General features: G+C 32.5%; 1 protein-coding gene across 2 annotated transcripts in view; it reads right to left on the bottom strand.

The window, feature by feature from the left end:
* The window catches only part of LOC145247923 (LIM/homeobox protein Lhx3-like), a 320272-nt gene that overhangs the window by 22442 nt on the left and 278149 nt on the right, over window positions 1-19681 (bottom strand). For both annotated transcript variants that reach the window (XM_080109560.1, XM_080109559.1), the window contains one exon: window positions 19231-19433. In XM_080109560.1, coding sequence (XP_079965686.1) covers window positions 19231-19433 — 203 coding nt within the window. The remainder of the gene's footprint in view (window positions 1-19230; window positions 19434-19681) is intronic.

Here is a 19681-nt window from a genome sequence, read left to right as displayed (position 1 = left end):
GCATACATTAAAAAAAAAGCTAAACATATCAGAAAAAAATTAATGGTGAAAAATGAATAGATTTTTTGTTGGATAAATGGACTCCTCTTACACACACACACACACACACACACACACACACACACACACACACACACACACACATATATATATATATATATATATATATATATATATATATATATATATATACGACTATATGTTTGTCTGTCTGTCTGTCTGTCTCCATATTTTCAAACTCTATCTCTTCCGAAACTAAAAAAACCACAGAGCGGCTCTAGGAGCCTCAACGGTTTTTTTTTTTTTTTCGGGCCGTTCTTTTATGTATTTTTAGCCGATTAAAATCGTTTTTAAAAGGGTGAAAATTAGAAAAAAATCGTTAAACATTTTGCACAATCAACTTGTTTACTTATATTTTTATTAGTATTAATCGACTAATATGCGTGTCATATTGGTACAGAGGTAACATCACCAGATTCGAGTGCGACAGTTTCGCTTTCAATTGTAGCTGATGGCACCTTAATGTTTTTTTTTACTTTTGAAATCATGATTCTTTAATAATATATATGAAATCTGAACAAATTAAAATACCATATTTAAGCGTATTTTACTATTTTACACCTGGGAAAAACCGGCCCGCACTATATATATATATATATCCACAGTCAGACAACGTCGCAGCTCACAAGAGCCATGAAAGCCAACAAATCGGAAGTTCAAGGCTCGAGTTCGCCCACATTTAGACTCATCAGTTAGACACACCCGAACTCTACCTGCTAAACAAATGAGCTGCACAAAAGAAAGTCTTATTAACTAACACGGATCAAGTAAACGGCAACGAAATCCGAGAATAGAATGAATCTACTTTCGTCTCAAACAAGGGACGTGATCGTCGCGACCAGCTATAACCCAAACCGATGTCTCACAAGTAGGAATTTTTGGCATTTTATATATATATATATATATATATATATATATATATATATATATATATATATATATAATATTTTTCAATTAATATTAATAAAGTTTTATATTAAAAATATTAAATTCTTTACATTTTTTATATTTTATAGTTTAAAACAAATAATTTTTTAAAATTTATATAAGTTAATAATATTTTAGCTAATATGTATCAGATTTACAGGAATGCTTTTGCGGATTTTAACTTTTTAATTCACATGAACGTATCTCGGCTCAAAGAAAAAATTATTGATCGAAATAAGAACACTCGGAATCAATACAGTTTTGCCAACGCAAAACAAGTGTATTTATGCCAGTAACGTAAACATCTTGCGTTCTGGTGGCGATGAAGTCGCTGGAGGCGTTTTTGATATCGCTTAGGTTTTTGAGGCAATTCCCATGCAGAATATTGTCGAGATGCTTTAAAAATGTGGTAGTCAGTGGGTGAAATGTTTGGAGACTATGACGGATGAGGCAGAGTTTCGTAGCTCAATTCATTCAACTTCTGCAGGGTCGGTTTGGCAACGTGCGGTCGGGCATTGGCCTGGAGAAGAATTGGACTTTTTCTGTGGATTGGCTTCGACTAAGAGTTTTAATTGATCGTTGTCAACATCCGATAGCAGACCATTACACTCATCATCTTCATCTCTCGTCGCCGCCACGAAATTTCTTAAACCACCATTATGCTGTGCGTTCAGTAGTGGTTTTTAGGTCGAACGCTTCGTTGATATCGCGAGTTATTTGCATTGAAGTAAGAAAATTGTGCAAATTTGTTTTTTTTTCATCGAGTATTTAACATTCTGAAAAAAACATGCTTGTTTTAAAATGATTGTAATTTAAACGATTTGATAGAGCTAAAACGCTCCTTAAATTTTATATATAAAGTAAAGGTATTATAATGAAAACTTATTTGAAAATACATCATTTGAAATCAAAATTTAAAAATCCGCAAGAACTTTCTTCCAAACACACACACACACACACACACACACACACACACACACACACACACACACACACACACACACACACACACACACACATATATATATATATATATATATATATATATATATACTCTTTATTTGTTTTTACATAATCATTAATGTGTTACTACACAGAGGCGTATATAGCTTCGTCCCGATGCACCACGGTGGGTCCCTGACTAAAACAGCCTTTCAATCGATTTGATTAAAAAATGGGCGATTTTACCGATTTCGATGAATATAAATGTATGAGAAATGTGAAACATTCATTGATCATTATTCAATCTCGTGCAACGTCACATCTCCCTGCTAGTATATAATTATTTACTACAATAATTATTATATATATATATATATATATAAATATATATATATGTGTGTGTATACATATATGTATATATAGGTGTGTGTATATATATGTATATATATATGCGTGTGTATATATATTTATATATATGGACATATATATATGTATATATATATATATATATATATATATATATATATATATATATATATATATATATATATATATATATATATATATATGTATATATATATTTATATATCGTATAATTCTTTTTGGCATCAAACTTTACTTACTGATTCGGAATAAAAAATATGAACAAACAACAATAAAGCTGAACACTTCTAAGGAGCGAAAAAGAAAATGGCGAATGAATCTGGGAGCAAAGTGTGGAAATAAAACTGAAATAACCATTGGAATCTCAAATGACACATACAAAAAATAAAATGGAAGGGGAAAAATGAAAATACACGAAGTTTAAAAGAAAGAAAATAAATTCTAAAGGATGAATAAACAATGAACAACTTTTTAAGTATCTTGAGATAAACAAAAAACAAAAAAAAAAAAACCCAAAAAAACAAAAAAACAAAAAAAGAAAAAAAAAAAACAAAAAAATAAACAATGGCCCCCAAAATTGTACAAATATTTCTTTGCGAATAAATAAAATAAATAAATCGTATCATGTCAAGCAAGAAACGGTCTAGAAAGGAAGATGGCGTTGCTAGGATATATATATGGTTGCATTGAAATAAATACGAATGGCAAGGCAGGCCATCGCCAATAACTAGAAAAACAGACAGACAAACGTACAGACCCATAGTTGGAAAATAAAATAGAAATATAAACGGGAATTTTTTTAGATACGTCTGTTAAATTTGCGTGTTTTGTATGAAAAATATATTTCAAATGTATAAATGTATGCACAACAGACCAAAGCAAACAGAACGTAGAAAATGCTATTTCAAACCCAACTGAGATAGAATGCAGAAAATAATAATAATTCAAACCTACCTCAAATAGAACGTAGAAAATATTATTTCAAACCTACCCGAAATAGAACGTAGAAAATGCTATTTCTAACCCAACTGAGATACAACGCAGAAAATAATATTTCAAACCTACCTCAAATAGAACGTAGAAAATGATATTTAAAACCCTGGCTGAGATACAACGTAGAAAATAATATTTCTAACCTATCCCAAATAGAACGCAAAAATATTTAAAACCCAACTGAAATAGACCATAAAAAATGATATTTATACCCACTTCAAATAGAACATAGAAAATGATATTTCAAACATAACTGAAATAAAAAGTAAAAAAAAAAAAATGATAGTTCAAACTCGTAGAAAATGCTATTTAAAACTCACTTGAAATAGATCGCAAAAAATATTTCAAAATTCTATGTAACAAAAATTTAAATTTCTAGTCATCGCATTAGGCTATGAGAACTGCAATTTTATATGCATCAAGAACCAAAGCTCATGATAAGTAATAAAATTGAGAGAAGCAAAACGATGAGTACATAGCAAGTAAGACAAACCCTCCTGTCTATAAAAATTCGGAAAAATCTTTCATAATCTTTTCATTTTTATCATTCCAATTTCTTATCTTTCATTTTCTATTTTAATAAAACTTCTCAGTTTGAGAGTTTTTTCTTTCTTTTTTTTAAACTTTATTGATAGAGACGTTTACTGATATGAATATCACTGCAAACATTAGCGAAACTTATTTTTTTTCGTCATTTTGACTGAGGGCCTAGACTTGTATTTATATACTAGCCGTATATACCCAGCGTTGTCATAGTGAAACATATTGTTGGATCAAGAGATTAGTCATATACAATTTAAGATACACTGAACATCCCAACTTCTTACGATTTTTCTGAAAGTGGACTATTAGTTAGTTTTGTGAAAGCATAAAACACACCCATTTTCGTCTATGAAAATTTAACGAGAAATAACTTTCAGAGCTTAAGGGAGAATATAACTCTCATAGTTAAATAAAGCGATCTCTATTTTTAAAAGCAACTCGTGTTGGTAATAATTAGGGCTGTGGCAACAGAATATTCTTTTCATTCTTTTGCGTCTTAAGAATATATCCGACACATTTAGACACAGTCAATCAACCGAGAACAACATCAGTCTATAAAAAAACATATAAGATATTAACCGATATATACTCAAGAGTCAAAACAATGAAAAGAATATGCTGTTGTCACAGCCCTAGTAATAATAATTGAAATTAAATGAAATTAAATATAAGAAACTAAAAAATAAATGAAATAAAAATCACCTTTAAATAATATTTTAACATAGAACAATTAAACCAATTATATTACAACAAACGAATATTATTATGGCGATAATTATTAAAATAAACGCTCTTTAATATAACATGCAAATGAGATTACTTAGTAAATTGCCTTGACAAAGTTCAAAATAGACTCCGTAGCTTAGTGGGGGGAGATGCTTTTTTCTCTTCCCTGCAACCTCTTTCCCACAGAAGAGACGTTGCGAGCCTGTCTCTGCTTTATCGTTATTTTCATGGCAAGCGCTCGTCTGAGCTTCAATCTATGTCCCCCCTTGCCAAACTTTCACGAAAAACACTTGTCTAGCCAAAAAACCACTATTAATAATTTTCCATACTCTTTTCCGTGCCTAAACCTAAACATAGATTCCATGAACAAAGCTTCTTTCTTAGAACTGCACACCTGTGGAACTCTCTCCTGGTTACCTGCTTTCCAGCTGACTACAATCTGATTGTCTTCAAGCCCAACGTAAAGAACGAACCGCCCCCCCTGAGTAATCCAATTTACAAAATTCCCACTACGCTATAATCACATTAACTAATGTATAACCATTAACCCTTATCCTCGAGTGACCTCCTGGCCTTGATAAGTGGCGATTTCTGTATTAAAAAAAATGTAGATTTCCTTTGGATAAATTATATATATATATATAAAAAATAATTCTGGAACGAAAGGGTGTAACCGTCTGTTTTCAGTATGACAATAAATTTGTGAAACAGCGTACGCTTTGTACACATTAATAAAGTTGTGAACAAACACACAGACAAGAATATGATTTTATTATAATGGATTACGATTTATTGAAAAAGTTTAAATGTAGCAAACTAAAGTCAAGTGTTACAAAAAACAAAACAAAACAAAAACTGACGGACAGGACCAAAAAAAGTTCATACAGTGATTCGATGACGCATCTCTAAATATAAGAACCAACTTTAAACAAGTTTAAGAAGATGTGAAAAGGAGGGAAGAAAAAAAAAGGATTTTAACTAGAAAGGGTGTGGGTGTATTATGCGATTACAAGTAAAAAAAAAAAATAATACCAAATAAACAATTGGAGATTACGAGGGAAAAACACAGGAGGAAATTCCATCAGTAAGAATTTCCTGAGACAAAAAGCCGGGGATTTAAATGTTATATCTAACACTTTAAGGTTGAAACCTTTCTTTTCTTCTAATCTGGGATTAGAGGAACTTAAAAAAATCTGAGAACCGAAGAGATAAGAAAAAAATGTATATTTCAAACCGGAAGTGAAAGATTTGCTCTTGAAAAAACGCGTTTCCTTCCCGATATATATATATATATATATATATATATATATATATATATATATATATATATATATATATTGAGAGAGAGAGAGAGAGAGAGAGAGACACACACACACACACACAAACACTTTTAACAGCAACTTATGAGGTAACACGTAGCATATATATATATATATATATATATATATATATATATATATATATATATACATATGATCTACAAATACGCAAATACATACACGCATCTATATATGCATATATATATATATATATATATATATATATATATATATATATATATATAGAGAGAGAGAGAGAGAGAGAGAGAGACAGACAGACAGACAGACAGAGACAGAGAGACAGACAGAGAGACAGAGAGACAGACAGAGAGACAGAGACAGACACAGAGGGGAGAGCGAGAGAGAGAGAGAGAGAGGAGAGAGGGGGGAGAGAGACAGAGACAGCTAGAGAGAGAGAGAGATAGAAAGATAGATGATTCCCTCAAACAGAGATATAGACCAGTGCTTAACAGCTCAGAACTTCGGCAAATAAGTAGTAGTTATCCAGAAAAAATACTTAAGTTTGAGAATTTTAGTGTAAACAGATTATTTTCTTTTAATCTGTCTATCTATGCATCGATCCATACATCAGTTTATCTTAGTCGACCACTGTCTCTCCATCAATAAAGTTATACTTATATTAATCTACGTATATGTTATCTTTATTTTTCCTTATCGCTTTGATTCTGGTCATATCTATCTATCTATCTATCTATCTATCTATCTATCTATCTATCTATGCTATGCTGATCTTATTGCGTTATTTTTACATATCGTTTACACATACACATAAACACACACGTAAACACACACACGTACACATACTCATGTACTAACACAATGGTTCTCCCTTATTCTTCTCCGTTCGCCTTCTCTGCCTCTGTCTCTGTATGATTGTCTGTCTGTCTGTCTTTCTCTCTCTCTCTCTCTTTATATATACATATATATACATATATATATACATATATATACATATCTATATACATATATATATATACACACAGACACACACAGACACACACAGACACACAGCACACACAAATATACACACACACCTACACACACATACACACACACACACACACACACACACACACACACACACATACACACACACATATATATATAATATATATATATATACATGATGTGTTTTCAAAAAGGTTCCAGACTTTTTGGTACATGCATTTAAAATTGTCGTGGACTCTTAAAAATTCAGTATATTATTACTATACACCTTATGAGATGTTTGACCAGTTTTTATGATTTCAGGTTCAAATGAACAGCAACACCAGGAATTGGAATACACCCTACTGAAGCCTGATTTTTACAGCTGGTAAATTTCAATAATGCAGTCTGAACACGAGGACACTTTAGAAGAACGATATGCAATAAAATTCTGTTTTAAACTTGTAAAAATGCCACAGAAACGTATGAAATGTTTCAGATTAGTTTTGGACTCCCCTGCGTGAATTGACCATCAGTTTTGGAGTGGCATAAGAGATTCAATGAAAGCAAGGAGTCTGTGAGGAATGACGAGAAGTGTGTGGGGAGTAAAGAAGTTTGAAAACCAGAGTTGACTGGCCAAATTAAGAATTTCATAGATGAGAACCGTCGTGTGTCTATAGAGGCAATAAGTGTACCGTTTGATGTCAGTGTGGGGTCTGTACACACAATTATTCGCGAGGAACCGAAGATCTTTGTCACAGACTATTTGACAAAGATGGGCGTCAAGACAGTTTCTTACCCGCTCCATAGTCCATACTTCGCTCCTTGTGACTTTTGGTTATTTCCTAAGCTCACGTTATGAGACAATTAAGGAGATGAAAGAGGCTGTAACGAGGGTCATTGAAACGCGCACACGAGTTTTGAACGTTGCAGACGGAGGAGATAACTTCGAAGGGGACTAGATTTTCATGTGTGTACTATCGGTAAAAGTGCCTATAGAAAAAATCTGGAAAATTATTGAGGACACCTAACATTTCCGTTCATCTTTGCCTTCGACCGAAGATCAAAGTGTAGTATCTGTTCTGATACTACACCTCACGGTTTTTGGAGATAAATGCTTCACGACACAGACAATTTTTATTTTTGTTCCTTTTCTCCACATTTAAAAAAAACGACCTTGATATCTAACGCTGCCCTCGTTGGGAGGTAAAGTAAATAAGAACATTTCTGTTCATCCATGTGTCAAGCTTACGCGTAAAATATCATTTCCTTCTATTCGTCTGTGTGCTACGCTTACGCAGGAAATATCATTTCCTATCATGTGTCACGCTTATGTTTGAAATACATCTTCCCTATTTCTCTCCAAGTATCATGTTTAAGTGTCACAGAATATTCCTGTCCATGCGTGTGTCAAGTTTACGTTTAAAATAGCATTCTCATCCGTCACAAAATCACGCTTACGTTTAAAAAAAGTAATCCATTTCTTTCTTCCGTGTGTCACTATTGAGTGTGAAATCGCTAAATGTCCAGTTTGAATGGACGTAACTTAATAATATTCGTTTTTGTCTTCGTTCATATTTCACTCTTATTTTTTCCAAGAGCAGGTCGTCCATCTTGTAACCGCAACGTCTCGCGCAGGTTAATTCTCGTTCACGCGAGATCATAGATTACGTTTTTAGTAACGACTTTGTTTTCGTTTTCTATTCTTTTGCTTTTTATTATTTACCGGCTTATTTAATTATTATTCGATTTATTTTCACGCCTCGTTTTTATATATTCACATATGTATTGTTTTTTTTTTGTTTCGAGCACATAGTTATTGTCCACGATTTTTTTTTGTTTCACTCAATAATGTATGGCCGTGTCTCGAGTGTTTAAGTTTGACATAATTCTTCTTTTGTGTTTGTGGCTGGAACTCGATTTTGATTGTGATTTTTGGAAAATAATTTTTCTTTAAGATTTGTATTTTAACTGCTGCTCATGATTTATAGTTGCAGAGTATTATTTTAGTACTTTTTTTACATGGCATCACCACTTATCAAGGCCCAGTGGCCACTCGAGTATAAGGGTTAAAGAGTGTACAGTAGTCAATTGGACAATATAGTAATCGTTAGTAATGGAAATTTGGTAAATTTGTTAACTTAAGTGGAACTGCTCATCAAGAACTTGTTTCCATTGGACTTGAAGATGGCCATATTGTAGTCACCTGGAAAGCAGGCAATCGGAAGACAGATCCACATGCGTGAAGTTCTAAGAAAGAAACTTTGTTCATGGAATCTACGTTTAGGTTTACAGAATTTACAGTGGGGGAAATTATTGATAGTGTTTTCAGTTTAACGTGTTTCTCGTGAAAGTTTGGCGAGGGGGGGCATAGGTTGCAGCTCAGACGAGCACTTGCCATGGAAATAACGATAAAGCAGAAACAGACTCGCAACATCTCTTCTGTGAGAAAGAGATTGCAGGGAAGAGAAAGGGCATCTCTTACTAGACTACGAAGTCTATTTTGAACTCTGTCAAGGCAGGATAAGTCCTTTCTAGCAGCTCCTGCCCCGATGTGGTAACAGTACTCCATCTTCGTCCTTCTCCTCCCTTTCATCTTTCTAATCTCTTTGCTTTGTTCTTCTTCCTCTTCCTTTTCTTCCATTTCCCACCTTCCTTTCTTATTTTATTGCTTTCGTTTTCGTTTTCTCTTCAATTTTCTTCACTTTGTCACTAAAAGTTATTTATTTTTTAAATTATTACTTTCTTTTCTTTTCTTTGCATTTATCTTTTCCATTTCGGTCTCAACCTGCCTTTACTACAATTTCTATGTTTCTTTATTGATTTTCTTTCTTTTTTATTTCTTTTAACATTCGTGTTTTTCTTTCTTTTTTCTTTCTTTCAACATTCGTGTTTTTCTTTCTTTATTTCTTTTAACATTCGTGTTTTTCTTTCTTTTTTATTTCTTTCAACATTCGTGTTTTTCTTTCTTTTTTATTTCTTTTAACATTCGTGTTTTTCTTTCTTTTTTCTTTCTTTCAACATTCGTGTTTTTCTTTCTTTATTTCTTTTAACATTCGTGTTTTTCTTTCTTTTTTATTTCTTTCAACATTCGTGTTTTTCTTTCTTTTTTATTTCTTTCAACATTCGTGTTTTTCTTTCTTTTTTATCCCTCTTTTCATCGTTCTGTTCTTTTCTGTTCTTTCTTATTTGCTATCTTCATCCGCATCGTTGTTCATTTCTTTCTTTCTTTTTCACTTCTTTTTTCTTTCTTTCTGTTGCTTGGGATATTCATTCATTTCTTTCTTTCTTTCTTTCATCGTTTTATTCTTTTCTTTCTTATTTGCTAACTTCATCCTCACCGTTGTTCATTTTTTTTTCACTTCTTTCTTTTTCCTTTTTCTTAGGATATTTACTTCTTTCTTTCTTTCTTTTGTTATACCGCTGAGAGCCGATGATCAAGTTATGTATTCCTAACACTTACTTCCCTACTCATAAACTATTAGCACGTTGCCAGGCGTTGCCCGGTCGTAAAATACTCTTAAATATGATATTTTAATTAATGTAGATTTCACATTTATTATTATAAAGCCAATTTGCTATGGATTATTGTATTGTGCCCAATATATAGCAGTGATTTCAAAAGTAAAAAAAATAATAGATGGTTGCCATCAACTAGAATCGAAACCAAAACATTTAGCTCATTGTTCACTACCATCTGGGCCAACGACACGTACGCTGTTTATCATATAAATGTATATTTGCCCATACGAAGAGCATTCTGGCCAATTTTTTTGTGGTTAAAAAGCGAACCGGTTTTATTCCACAAGTTCGAATACTGCATATATCAAGTTTCAAGTCTGTAGACGAGAAACTGAATTAGTAGTTACATAGCGACCGTTCCGCAGACAGATAGGATAAATTTTATCATAGATCGCCCGGCATTTCCCGATCCTAAAATACGCTTAAATATGATATTTTAATTCATGCAGATTTCATGTTTATTAATATAAAGCTTTACTATTGATTTTTATATTGTACCCAATATACAATAATGATTTTCAAAAGTAAAAAGAAATAAATGATTGAAGTTCCATCAGCAAGAGTCGGAACTAAAACATATAATAATAATAACAATAACAACAACACAGAGCTAGCCAGAGAGCTGAAAGGGGCATGGATGAGGAAGAAAATCAAGGTAATACCTATAGTAGTAAGAGCACTAGGAACATTTCTGAAAAACGTTAAAAAATAATGGGAGAAATTGGAATCAAAGAAATGACTGCAAAGACACAACGAATAACAACAATAATGAAAACAGCTGAAATATTAAGGAAAACCCTAATACACATAAGCAACACGAACGGGCCAGACAAACTGCTGCAGAGGCAAAACATGAAGAAGCGCTACATGGAACCAAGAACATTAACCATTAGAGCTTCATATCTATAAGTTCTCTATCACCTTCCCTCCCCTTACCCTATGACCGCCCCACCCAAAAAAAGAGTGATGCTAAAAAGTCGAGAAGAGTGCAGGAGGATGAAAAAAAAACCGATGTATGTGTATATATATATTGTGTGTGTGACCGCGCGCGTGCGTGTGTCTCAGTTTAGCAGTCTGTTTCTGCCCCTTCTTTCCCTGTCTTTCTAGTATAAAACTTAATTAGTGAAACAGTGTACTATTTCTACATATTAATTAAATTGTGAACAAACAAAAAGACAGGAATACGACTTTTTATACTATAAATATATATATATATAAAATAAATTATTGGTATTATAGTAAATTCGAGAGCGAGTTGATGCAGTGATTGCAGGTGATTACTGACTAGATGGTTTTCTAACGAATGATAAAAAAATATTTTTTTGTATAGTCTTTAAGGTTAAAAACTTCAAAGACTATATATATATATATATATATATATATATATATATATATATATATATATATATATATGCAGGTTTCATTAAATAGCACAGATAACTCTTGCTTGTTTTTCTTGTAATCCTCCTTTTCTCTTTGTCGGACCATTTTCCGAACGTTTTTTCCGAGTGAAAAAATAAATTTCCCATAATCGCAAACGTTTTCGACCTCCGTTGGTCATCCTCAGGCGAGTAGTAAAAAAAATAAAAAATGAAATTGAAAAATGAAAGTAGAGAGAAATGAAAAGACGATTAAAAGATGATTAAAAGACGGTTAAAATCGCTTAAAATCATTAAAATACTCGAAAGCACTTGAGCGTGCCCTCCGTTTCGTTTTGAATCTGGTTAATCGTTGGTTTTTAATGTGGATTAACAATGCCTCAAAGATCGGGAGGCGCACCTATCAATATGAGACAGTTAAAATGGCCATGTTATTTATTAATATGCCTCTAAACTCATTTTTAGGGGTGTGGTGTGATATGAGGTGCTGATAGATTGAACGATTCGGGCAAGACAGGTGACATGTTAAACGACGGGAGATGCTGGTTCCAGTCATGCCAATGTACGAATTGTTTTTGGAGACGCATTCTCCTATGGGACATTTAAAGATGTACACGGCATTTCTAGTTTTCAGCATACTGCCATCGGATGTAGGGTTACTTTTTATTAATAATTGGCTAGTTTTAAATTTTTTGTAATAAATAATAAATCTTATTTTAGAGTTTTTTTCTGTGGTTATGACATGTTTGTGTATAATATCTTTTATTATTTTTTCGCCTAATTTGTAATTCCCATGCATCTGGTTAGGAGAAATCCTTCACGACTGAGACAATTTTTATTTTTGTACCTTTTCTCCACGTTAAAAAAACGACCCTGGTGTCTAACGCTGTCCTGTGGGGAGGCATAGTAAATAGGTACAATAATATATGGCAATGTTATTATCGCTGCTATCGTGATTATTATTCTTATTCTTATATATATATATATATGTGTATATATATATATATATATATACACTAGCAAAAGTACCCGTCGTTGACTGGTTCAAAAATAGCCTACAGAAAATGGACTCTGATTTATGAAAGTATGATAGGTTATGAAAAGGAAGGGTTGTAAATTTGGATTAAATTTGGGGGTATCAAAACCAAAGCAAAATATGATGAAAGTAAAAATAAAATAAATTAACCCCATAATTTATTATACCATACCTGTTCACACTGAAACACTTATCACAATATTCTGTGGATCTATATTAAAAAACATTATTAAACTTTGTGACATATTACCATTCTATGGAGGTCAGGTGCGAACGAACACCCAATAATTTTATTATACCATATTTCTTCAAACTGAAATATAATTATCAAAGTATACTTACGCAAATAGATATGAAAAGTCTTTATTAAAGTTTGTGCCTATTTCCATTCTATGGAGGCCAGACGCGAACGCAGACCCCGCAATTTTATTATACCATCCCTATTTAAGTTAAAACATACTTATCAAAGTATTCTTATGTACATCTATATCAAAAACACTTGTAAACGTTTTTTTTTAATTTTAAAATTTTTCATTTCCATACTTTGTGGACCAGGCCCGAACGCAGACCTCACAATTTTAATGAACCACCGTTCTGCCAGATCAAACATACCCATTCCTGTGTCTCAATACATCTTCTATCATTATATGTAATCAGTTTTCTATAATAGTCAACCATATAAGAGCCTATTCGTGACCAGACACACACACACACACACAGACGTTCAGCTTTATATATATATATATATATATATATATATATATATGTGTGTGTGTGTATGTATGTGTGTGTGTGTATGTGTGTGTGTGTATGTCAGTTTAGCAGTCTCAGCCTCTGCCCCCTCCTTATCTGTCTATCTATTTCTCTATCTCGCGTTTTTAAAGTTGTTTCTTTACCGTCCATTCTAACGGCCAATATCATCACTTTCCGGGAGTGTCTGCTCCTCTGTAGCTTCATAAAACGATTACGGGCACGAGAGTTGTAAAATCCTTCCCAGGCGAACCGCAGCGATCATAATTTAAGCACCTTACAGAAAGTGTTCTTTCGGGAGCCGCGTACATTCATCTGCCGTGTTGGCACCGTTACTCGACAGCTTTACGAGCTGATCAGAAAGAACTCTCTGCTTCGAAACCGTGTCAGAATGACAGGCAACTTCCGCTATGCTGACTTTACCGTTTAAAAAGGAAAGGAAACGATCGCAAAAATTAAGTAACTCGATTACAAAGACGATAAATAAAACTAAATGAAAATAATATAAACAATTACAATAAAAATGTTTACAAAAAATCAACAAAAGTTAATAACACCGAAATTATAAAGAAACCTTATTATTTTTTAATACTAATTTATACAAATTTTGAAAGTTCCAATATAGCATCAAAGTATATATATAAAGTTAAAAAAATTTTTTTTCATAATATTATTTTGTATTCCTGCACGTCACCAATTGAAAACGAATAAAGAAAAGTTATAAGCTTTTATACATTTCGTATTCCTTTTTATACATTTCCATTCACACACACATATATATATATATATATATATATATATATATATATATATATATATATACTTAATTTACTCACATAAAGTTAATATACGAAAGTATAGATTTATGCGTAAACGTGCTCAAACGTGCTCAATACGTAAGTTGAGCTATTTATGCGTAAACGTACTTCAAAGCGATTTATGCGTAAACGTACTTCAAACGTGCTCAGTAGGACTCTTCAGGCTTATGCGCATAAGCCTGAAGAGTCCTACAGTGGATGAAACGCGGAATATTCAGTGTAGCTTAATCGCCATATATATTTTATAAATTACTATATATATATATATATATATATATATATATATATATATATATATATATAGTGTGTATATTTAGGCAGCATCTTTTCATTCATTATTGAAACGCACGGAATTCTCCTGTTTTACTATCTTCTTTTTTATCTTCTCCAATCTCCGAATAGTTTTTTTGTGCTTTTTTTTCAAAATTGTTTAAGTTGAATCCATAAGCGAGTGCTTTCGATAGAATACTTTTATCATCCTCAGGCATATTGTGTTTTATTTACTTTTAATAGTCGTTTAAAAATATTAAATATTTATCATTTCATTATTCATACGAGCCATGGAAAGTTGGGTCTTAGATAAAAACAAAATAAAAACGATATAAGAAAGAATCGTTTGGAGCATCGGAATATAGACACAACATTTTACGATTCTGATACCCCAAAACGTTCCGATTTTTAGATTTTAGATTAATCGTCCTAGTGTGCGAGCGCGCGCACACACACACACACACATACACACACACACACATATATATATATATATATATATATATATATATATATATATATATATATATATGGGAGGAGCCAAAAAAAAAGAAATTCTTTAAAAGGAGACTTATCAGGATAATGCAAAACTCAACAATTGAGGTGGAGCTTTTATTGAAGAGAATGAATAAAGAACGACGATATAAAAGAGGAATATATTAGCATATAATTTTTATATTGTTCTTTTATTCTTTCTTTTCTCTCCTTCTCCTGCTCTCTCTCTCCTTCTCCCACTCTCTCTCTCCTTCTCTCTTTCTCTCTCTCTCCACACACACACTCACACACACACACACACACACACATATATATATATATATATATATATATATATATATTGTGTACAGAAAGTTGTTAGTTGAGACAGATCATTGGTACCGTCGGTTTCAAGCCCGATAATAAGGCCCGTTTAAGGTATCCTTATCAAGCTCCCTTCAGCCAATATTCGTTTAAGAGAGCTTGATAAGAATACCTTAAACGGGCCTTATTATCGGGCTTGAAACCGACGGTACCAATGATCTGTCTCAACTAACAACTTTCTGTACACAAAATATAAGTACGCTCTTAAAATTTGGATTTTCCTTTTAATTGAGCACTCTGCTGGAATTCTTTTTCCAAAAAAAACTAATCATATATATATATATATATATATATATATATATATATATATATATATATATATGTATATATATATATATATATATATATATATATATATATATATATATATATATATATATATATATATATATTACTGATTTCAAAAATTAAAAAAAATGACTTGGTCCTGGATATGACCTTAAACTATATCCAGTGGTGACACCCCAGCTTGCGGACTTTGGGGAGTGTGGAGACACCCTTTAATTGCCATTGCTCCCAGGTCCACTCTGACCCTGAGTGGTAGTACCTGTTAGGGTCCCCACTATGGGTTAAATAGAGACCGACCTGAAAACAACAAATATATTTAAAAAAAACTTTCTTCAAAATCTTTGGATTCAGCATTAAATAATCTGAAAAGGTTGATATGCCGTAAAACAAAAACAACCAACCAACCATAAAAAATTACTTAGGTGCCATCAGCTAGAATTAAAACCAAAATATTTATCGCCCCATTTTCCTTTCTTACCGTTTGAGCTATCGGAAGATAGATAAGAAAGATTTAAAATGAAATCACTTCAAGCTATGAATGAATTTGTGCATCCGCAAAAGTAATAGAAATATGTCGACAAGTTGAAATGAACATTTTACATGTATACTTGCCGACATATTAGCTAATAAATAGAATGAAAAGCGAGTACTTGAAAGCTTTAAAAAAAGTCTTATAATGGTTGGAGATATGAATGAATAAATGAATCAATGGAAGGAAGCGAATAAGAATGAATGTTTGAGACGTTGCAAGTTTAAAACCGAACCCTGAACGGGTGGGTGAAAAATGAGGAATACAAACAAAACGAAACGTAGTGATACAAAAAAATTAGAATAAATAAAAAATAAAGTAACATGACGAAACGAAATATAACAGTAAAATAAATAGATCGACAAAGGGTTGGGCCGGGTAGGAATTTGAAGGTGTGTGCAATTTTGGGTGGGTGTTTTTTGTTGTTTCTTTAAAAAAAAAAAGAGGGGAAAAGAAAATCAAAATGTACAGAGAAATAAAATCGGCTACCCCCAGTGTTCAGTAAGATGCAAAGAATAAAAAGGGGAAAAAGGAAGCGTCGGTTTTTATACGAGGCCCAACAAAAGGAGTCCCTCTGATTCACTCCTTCGACGCACCCTCAGTAACCACCCCATCACTGCTTGCCACAAAGCCCGCCTTGTAATAATTGTGACACCCTCCTACATAACAGCCCCCGTATTTTAAATACCCCAACCTACACCTTTTTTTTCCCCCTTCACCGACCCGCTTCTTGCTACTCAACGAAGTGGAAAAAACAGAGACAACAATAAAAAAAAGCGCCAAAGAAATCAAAAGTGAAAATAAAACTCATAGTGAAAGTAGAAATAAAAGTGAAAGTGAAAGTAGAAACGAAAATGAAAGTGGAGCAACAACAATGCGTACAACGAGGAAAACAGCTTAAATAAAATGTGTAGCATTTGACTGAGCAGGAACAAGTATTTCCCAGCAGGATCCATGGAGATGCCGGGGGATGAGTGGAAGATCACTTTGGAAACACAGTGTCTCTAGTTATACTCAATATTTTGGATGAACAAACGCTGAAACTCACTCGAACGAAGTCAATGTGATTGACTACATTTATTTCTCAGTAGTCAGTAACACCCTCTAATAGGGTAGAAGGTGGTTTTTACTAAGCGTAACGCATTACTCTTCGTAATTATAAATAAGGTATCTCAAGTGTTAGTGATGTAAACAATTATAAAAACATAATTTTCTTTTACTTTAGTCATGAACTTTATGACCTATACGATCCGGTTTCGATTCAAACGATGTCCAAAATCGAATATACAAAAATATCATGACGTATACAAATGCACAACACACACACACACACACACACACACACACACACACACACACACACTCCCACACATACACACACACACGCCCACGCGCACGCACACACACACGCATATATATATATATATATATATATATATATATATATAAAGTTCTGAAAATATATATGGCAATTAAGCTACACAGAATACTTATAAGCTTGATGAATTCTCACGAGGATGAAACGCAGAATATTCTGTGTGGCTTTATTGCCATATATACTTTCATAACTTACTACCTAGCTCTACCTATGTATTGAGCACTGTTGAAGTAAATACTGAAAATTTACGCGTGAAATTTTATCTTTTTATTTTCGTATATCAATTTATGTGATTGAATAGAGTAATTATATATATATATATATATATATATATATATATATATATATATATATATATATAGCAACATAGCAATTTTGCAATTAAACATGTCGCTGTAATATAACTCATCAGGCTAATGCTCAAAGCCTAGATCGAAACTCAACCGTTTCGTATGCGGTTGGAGCTTCTAACAGTCCAACTATTAGCTATGATTCGTAAAGAGCAAAATCTGAATGTTTTTATAAACATTGTCAACCGTTAAATATTACTCCTTTTGTATTTACAAAGGACTAGATTTTTACTAATAGCTGTTTGCAATTTCATATCACTCTATGCTAAACCTAAGAAAACAAGAGGACAAGATATTCTAGTAAAAAATATAATAAATTTATAATTTAAAATATTGAAGCATTAAGAATTGGTTATATAATGTTAAATTCAATTTAAAAATTATTAATGTTACAATATTTTAAGTTATAAATTTATTATATTTTTTATTAGAATATCTTTTCTTTTTCTTTCCAGTTTTAACAACGAGTCCTTTGCTTTTCCATGCTTAACCATATTATTTTTCATGCGCGTATTCTTTTTATTGTAATCCATGATTTTTCAGGCTTCCACTAAATTCACTTGTTCTTTTTTTAATTTCAGTCTTATTTTTTGCCCCATAAACGTAACATGCACATTATGTAATAACAATGTACGACACTCGTCTGCTTTCAATAAAATCTCCAAATTATCCCCCGTTCATGCTTTCATTCTCTCTGTTTCACTTGTTACTTCTCTCTTCGCGAGAGCGGTGAATTAGTAGCAACACTAGTCGCTGAAGCGACTTGGCTGCTGTGGAAACCAGTTTTAAAACACGTCGCTCACCTCCTTACGTTTTTTACGATTTTGAACACCAGTAAATTCATCATAACTTTTGTTTTACTGAACGAAAATTGAAATTATTTTCAAAATGTATCTGAGAAGGTGATCTGTAATGTTTGAAATTTGGTTAAAAAATGCGTGAGTATTGAAGCTTTAAAGCAGTTCTTTATGACTGAAACTGCCATTTTACCATAGATTCAAACACAGTAGTGTTGGAATTAACTATATATATATATATATATATATATATATATATATATATATATATATATATATGCATAAATTAATACGTATTTTCTTCTATTTAAATTTATTTTATGTGTAACTAAACACCGCTTCAAGCAAACTATATTAAGCTCTTATGTGTGTGTGTCTATAATTAAGACGATGTTTCTCAAGTGTGTGCTTACCTCTCGCCTTGGCGGCCTCGTAGTCACCTTTACACACCAACTTTCTATCTTCCATCAGGTAGAACTCATCCCCGGTGTTCAGCTGACGACTGCACATGAGACAGGCAAAGCATTCCAGGTGGTAGACGTAATCCTGCGCCCTCCGCACGATTTGCGTCGGTGGAATTCCCTTATCGCATCCGGCGCATTTCGTGCCGAACCGTCTACAAAATCAGAGAAACAAAGAACTGTTTAGATTTCAACCAAGAATGATTGGACTAGTACAGTCACAAAAAAAAAATAATAATAAAATAAATAAATAAAAAATAAAAAATAAATAAATAAAATAAAATAAATAATAATAATAATAATAATAAACCAAGACCATTGAAGCTGGATACCTATAAGTTCTCTACCCTCCCCCATCCACATCACTGTCCCCCCCCCAAATGAGTGAAACCAAATAGCCAAG

This window comes from Euprymna scolopes, chromosome 26, assembly GCF_053919585.1.
Source record: "Euprymna scolopes isolate OS-2025 chromosome 26, ASM5391958v1, whole genome shotgun sequence".
Classification (NCBI taxonomy): Eukaryota; Metazoa; Mollusca; class Cephalopoda; order Sepiida; family Sepiolidae; genus Euprymna; species Euprymna scolopes.
This window is presented reverse-complemented; position numbering and strand designations above follow the sequence as displayed.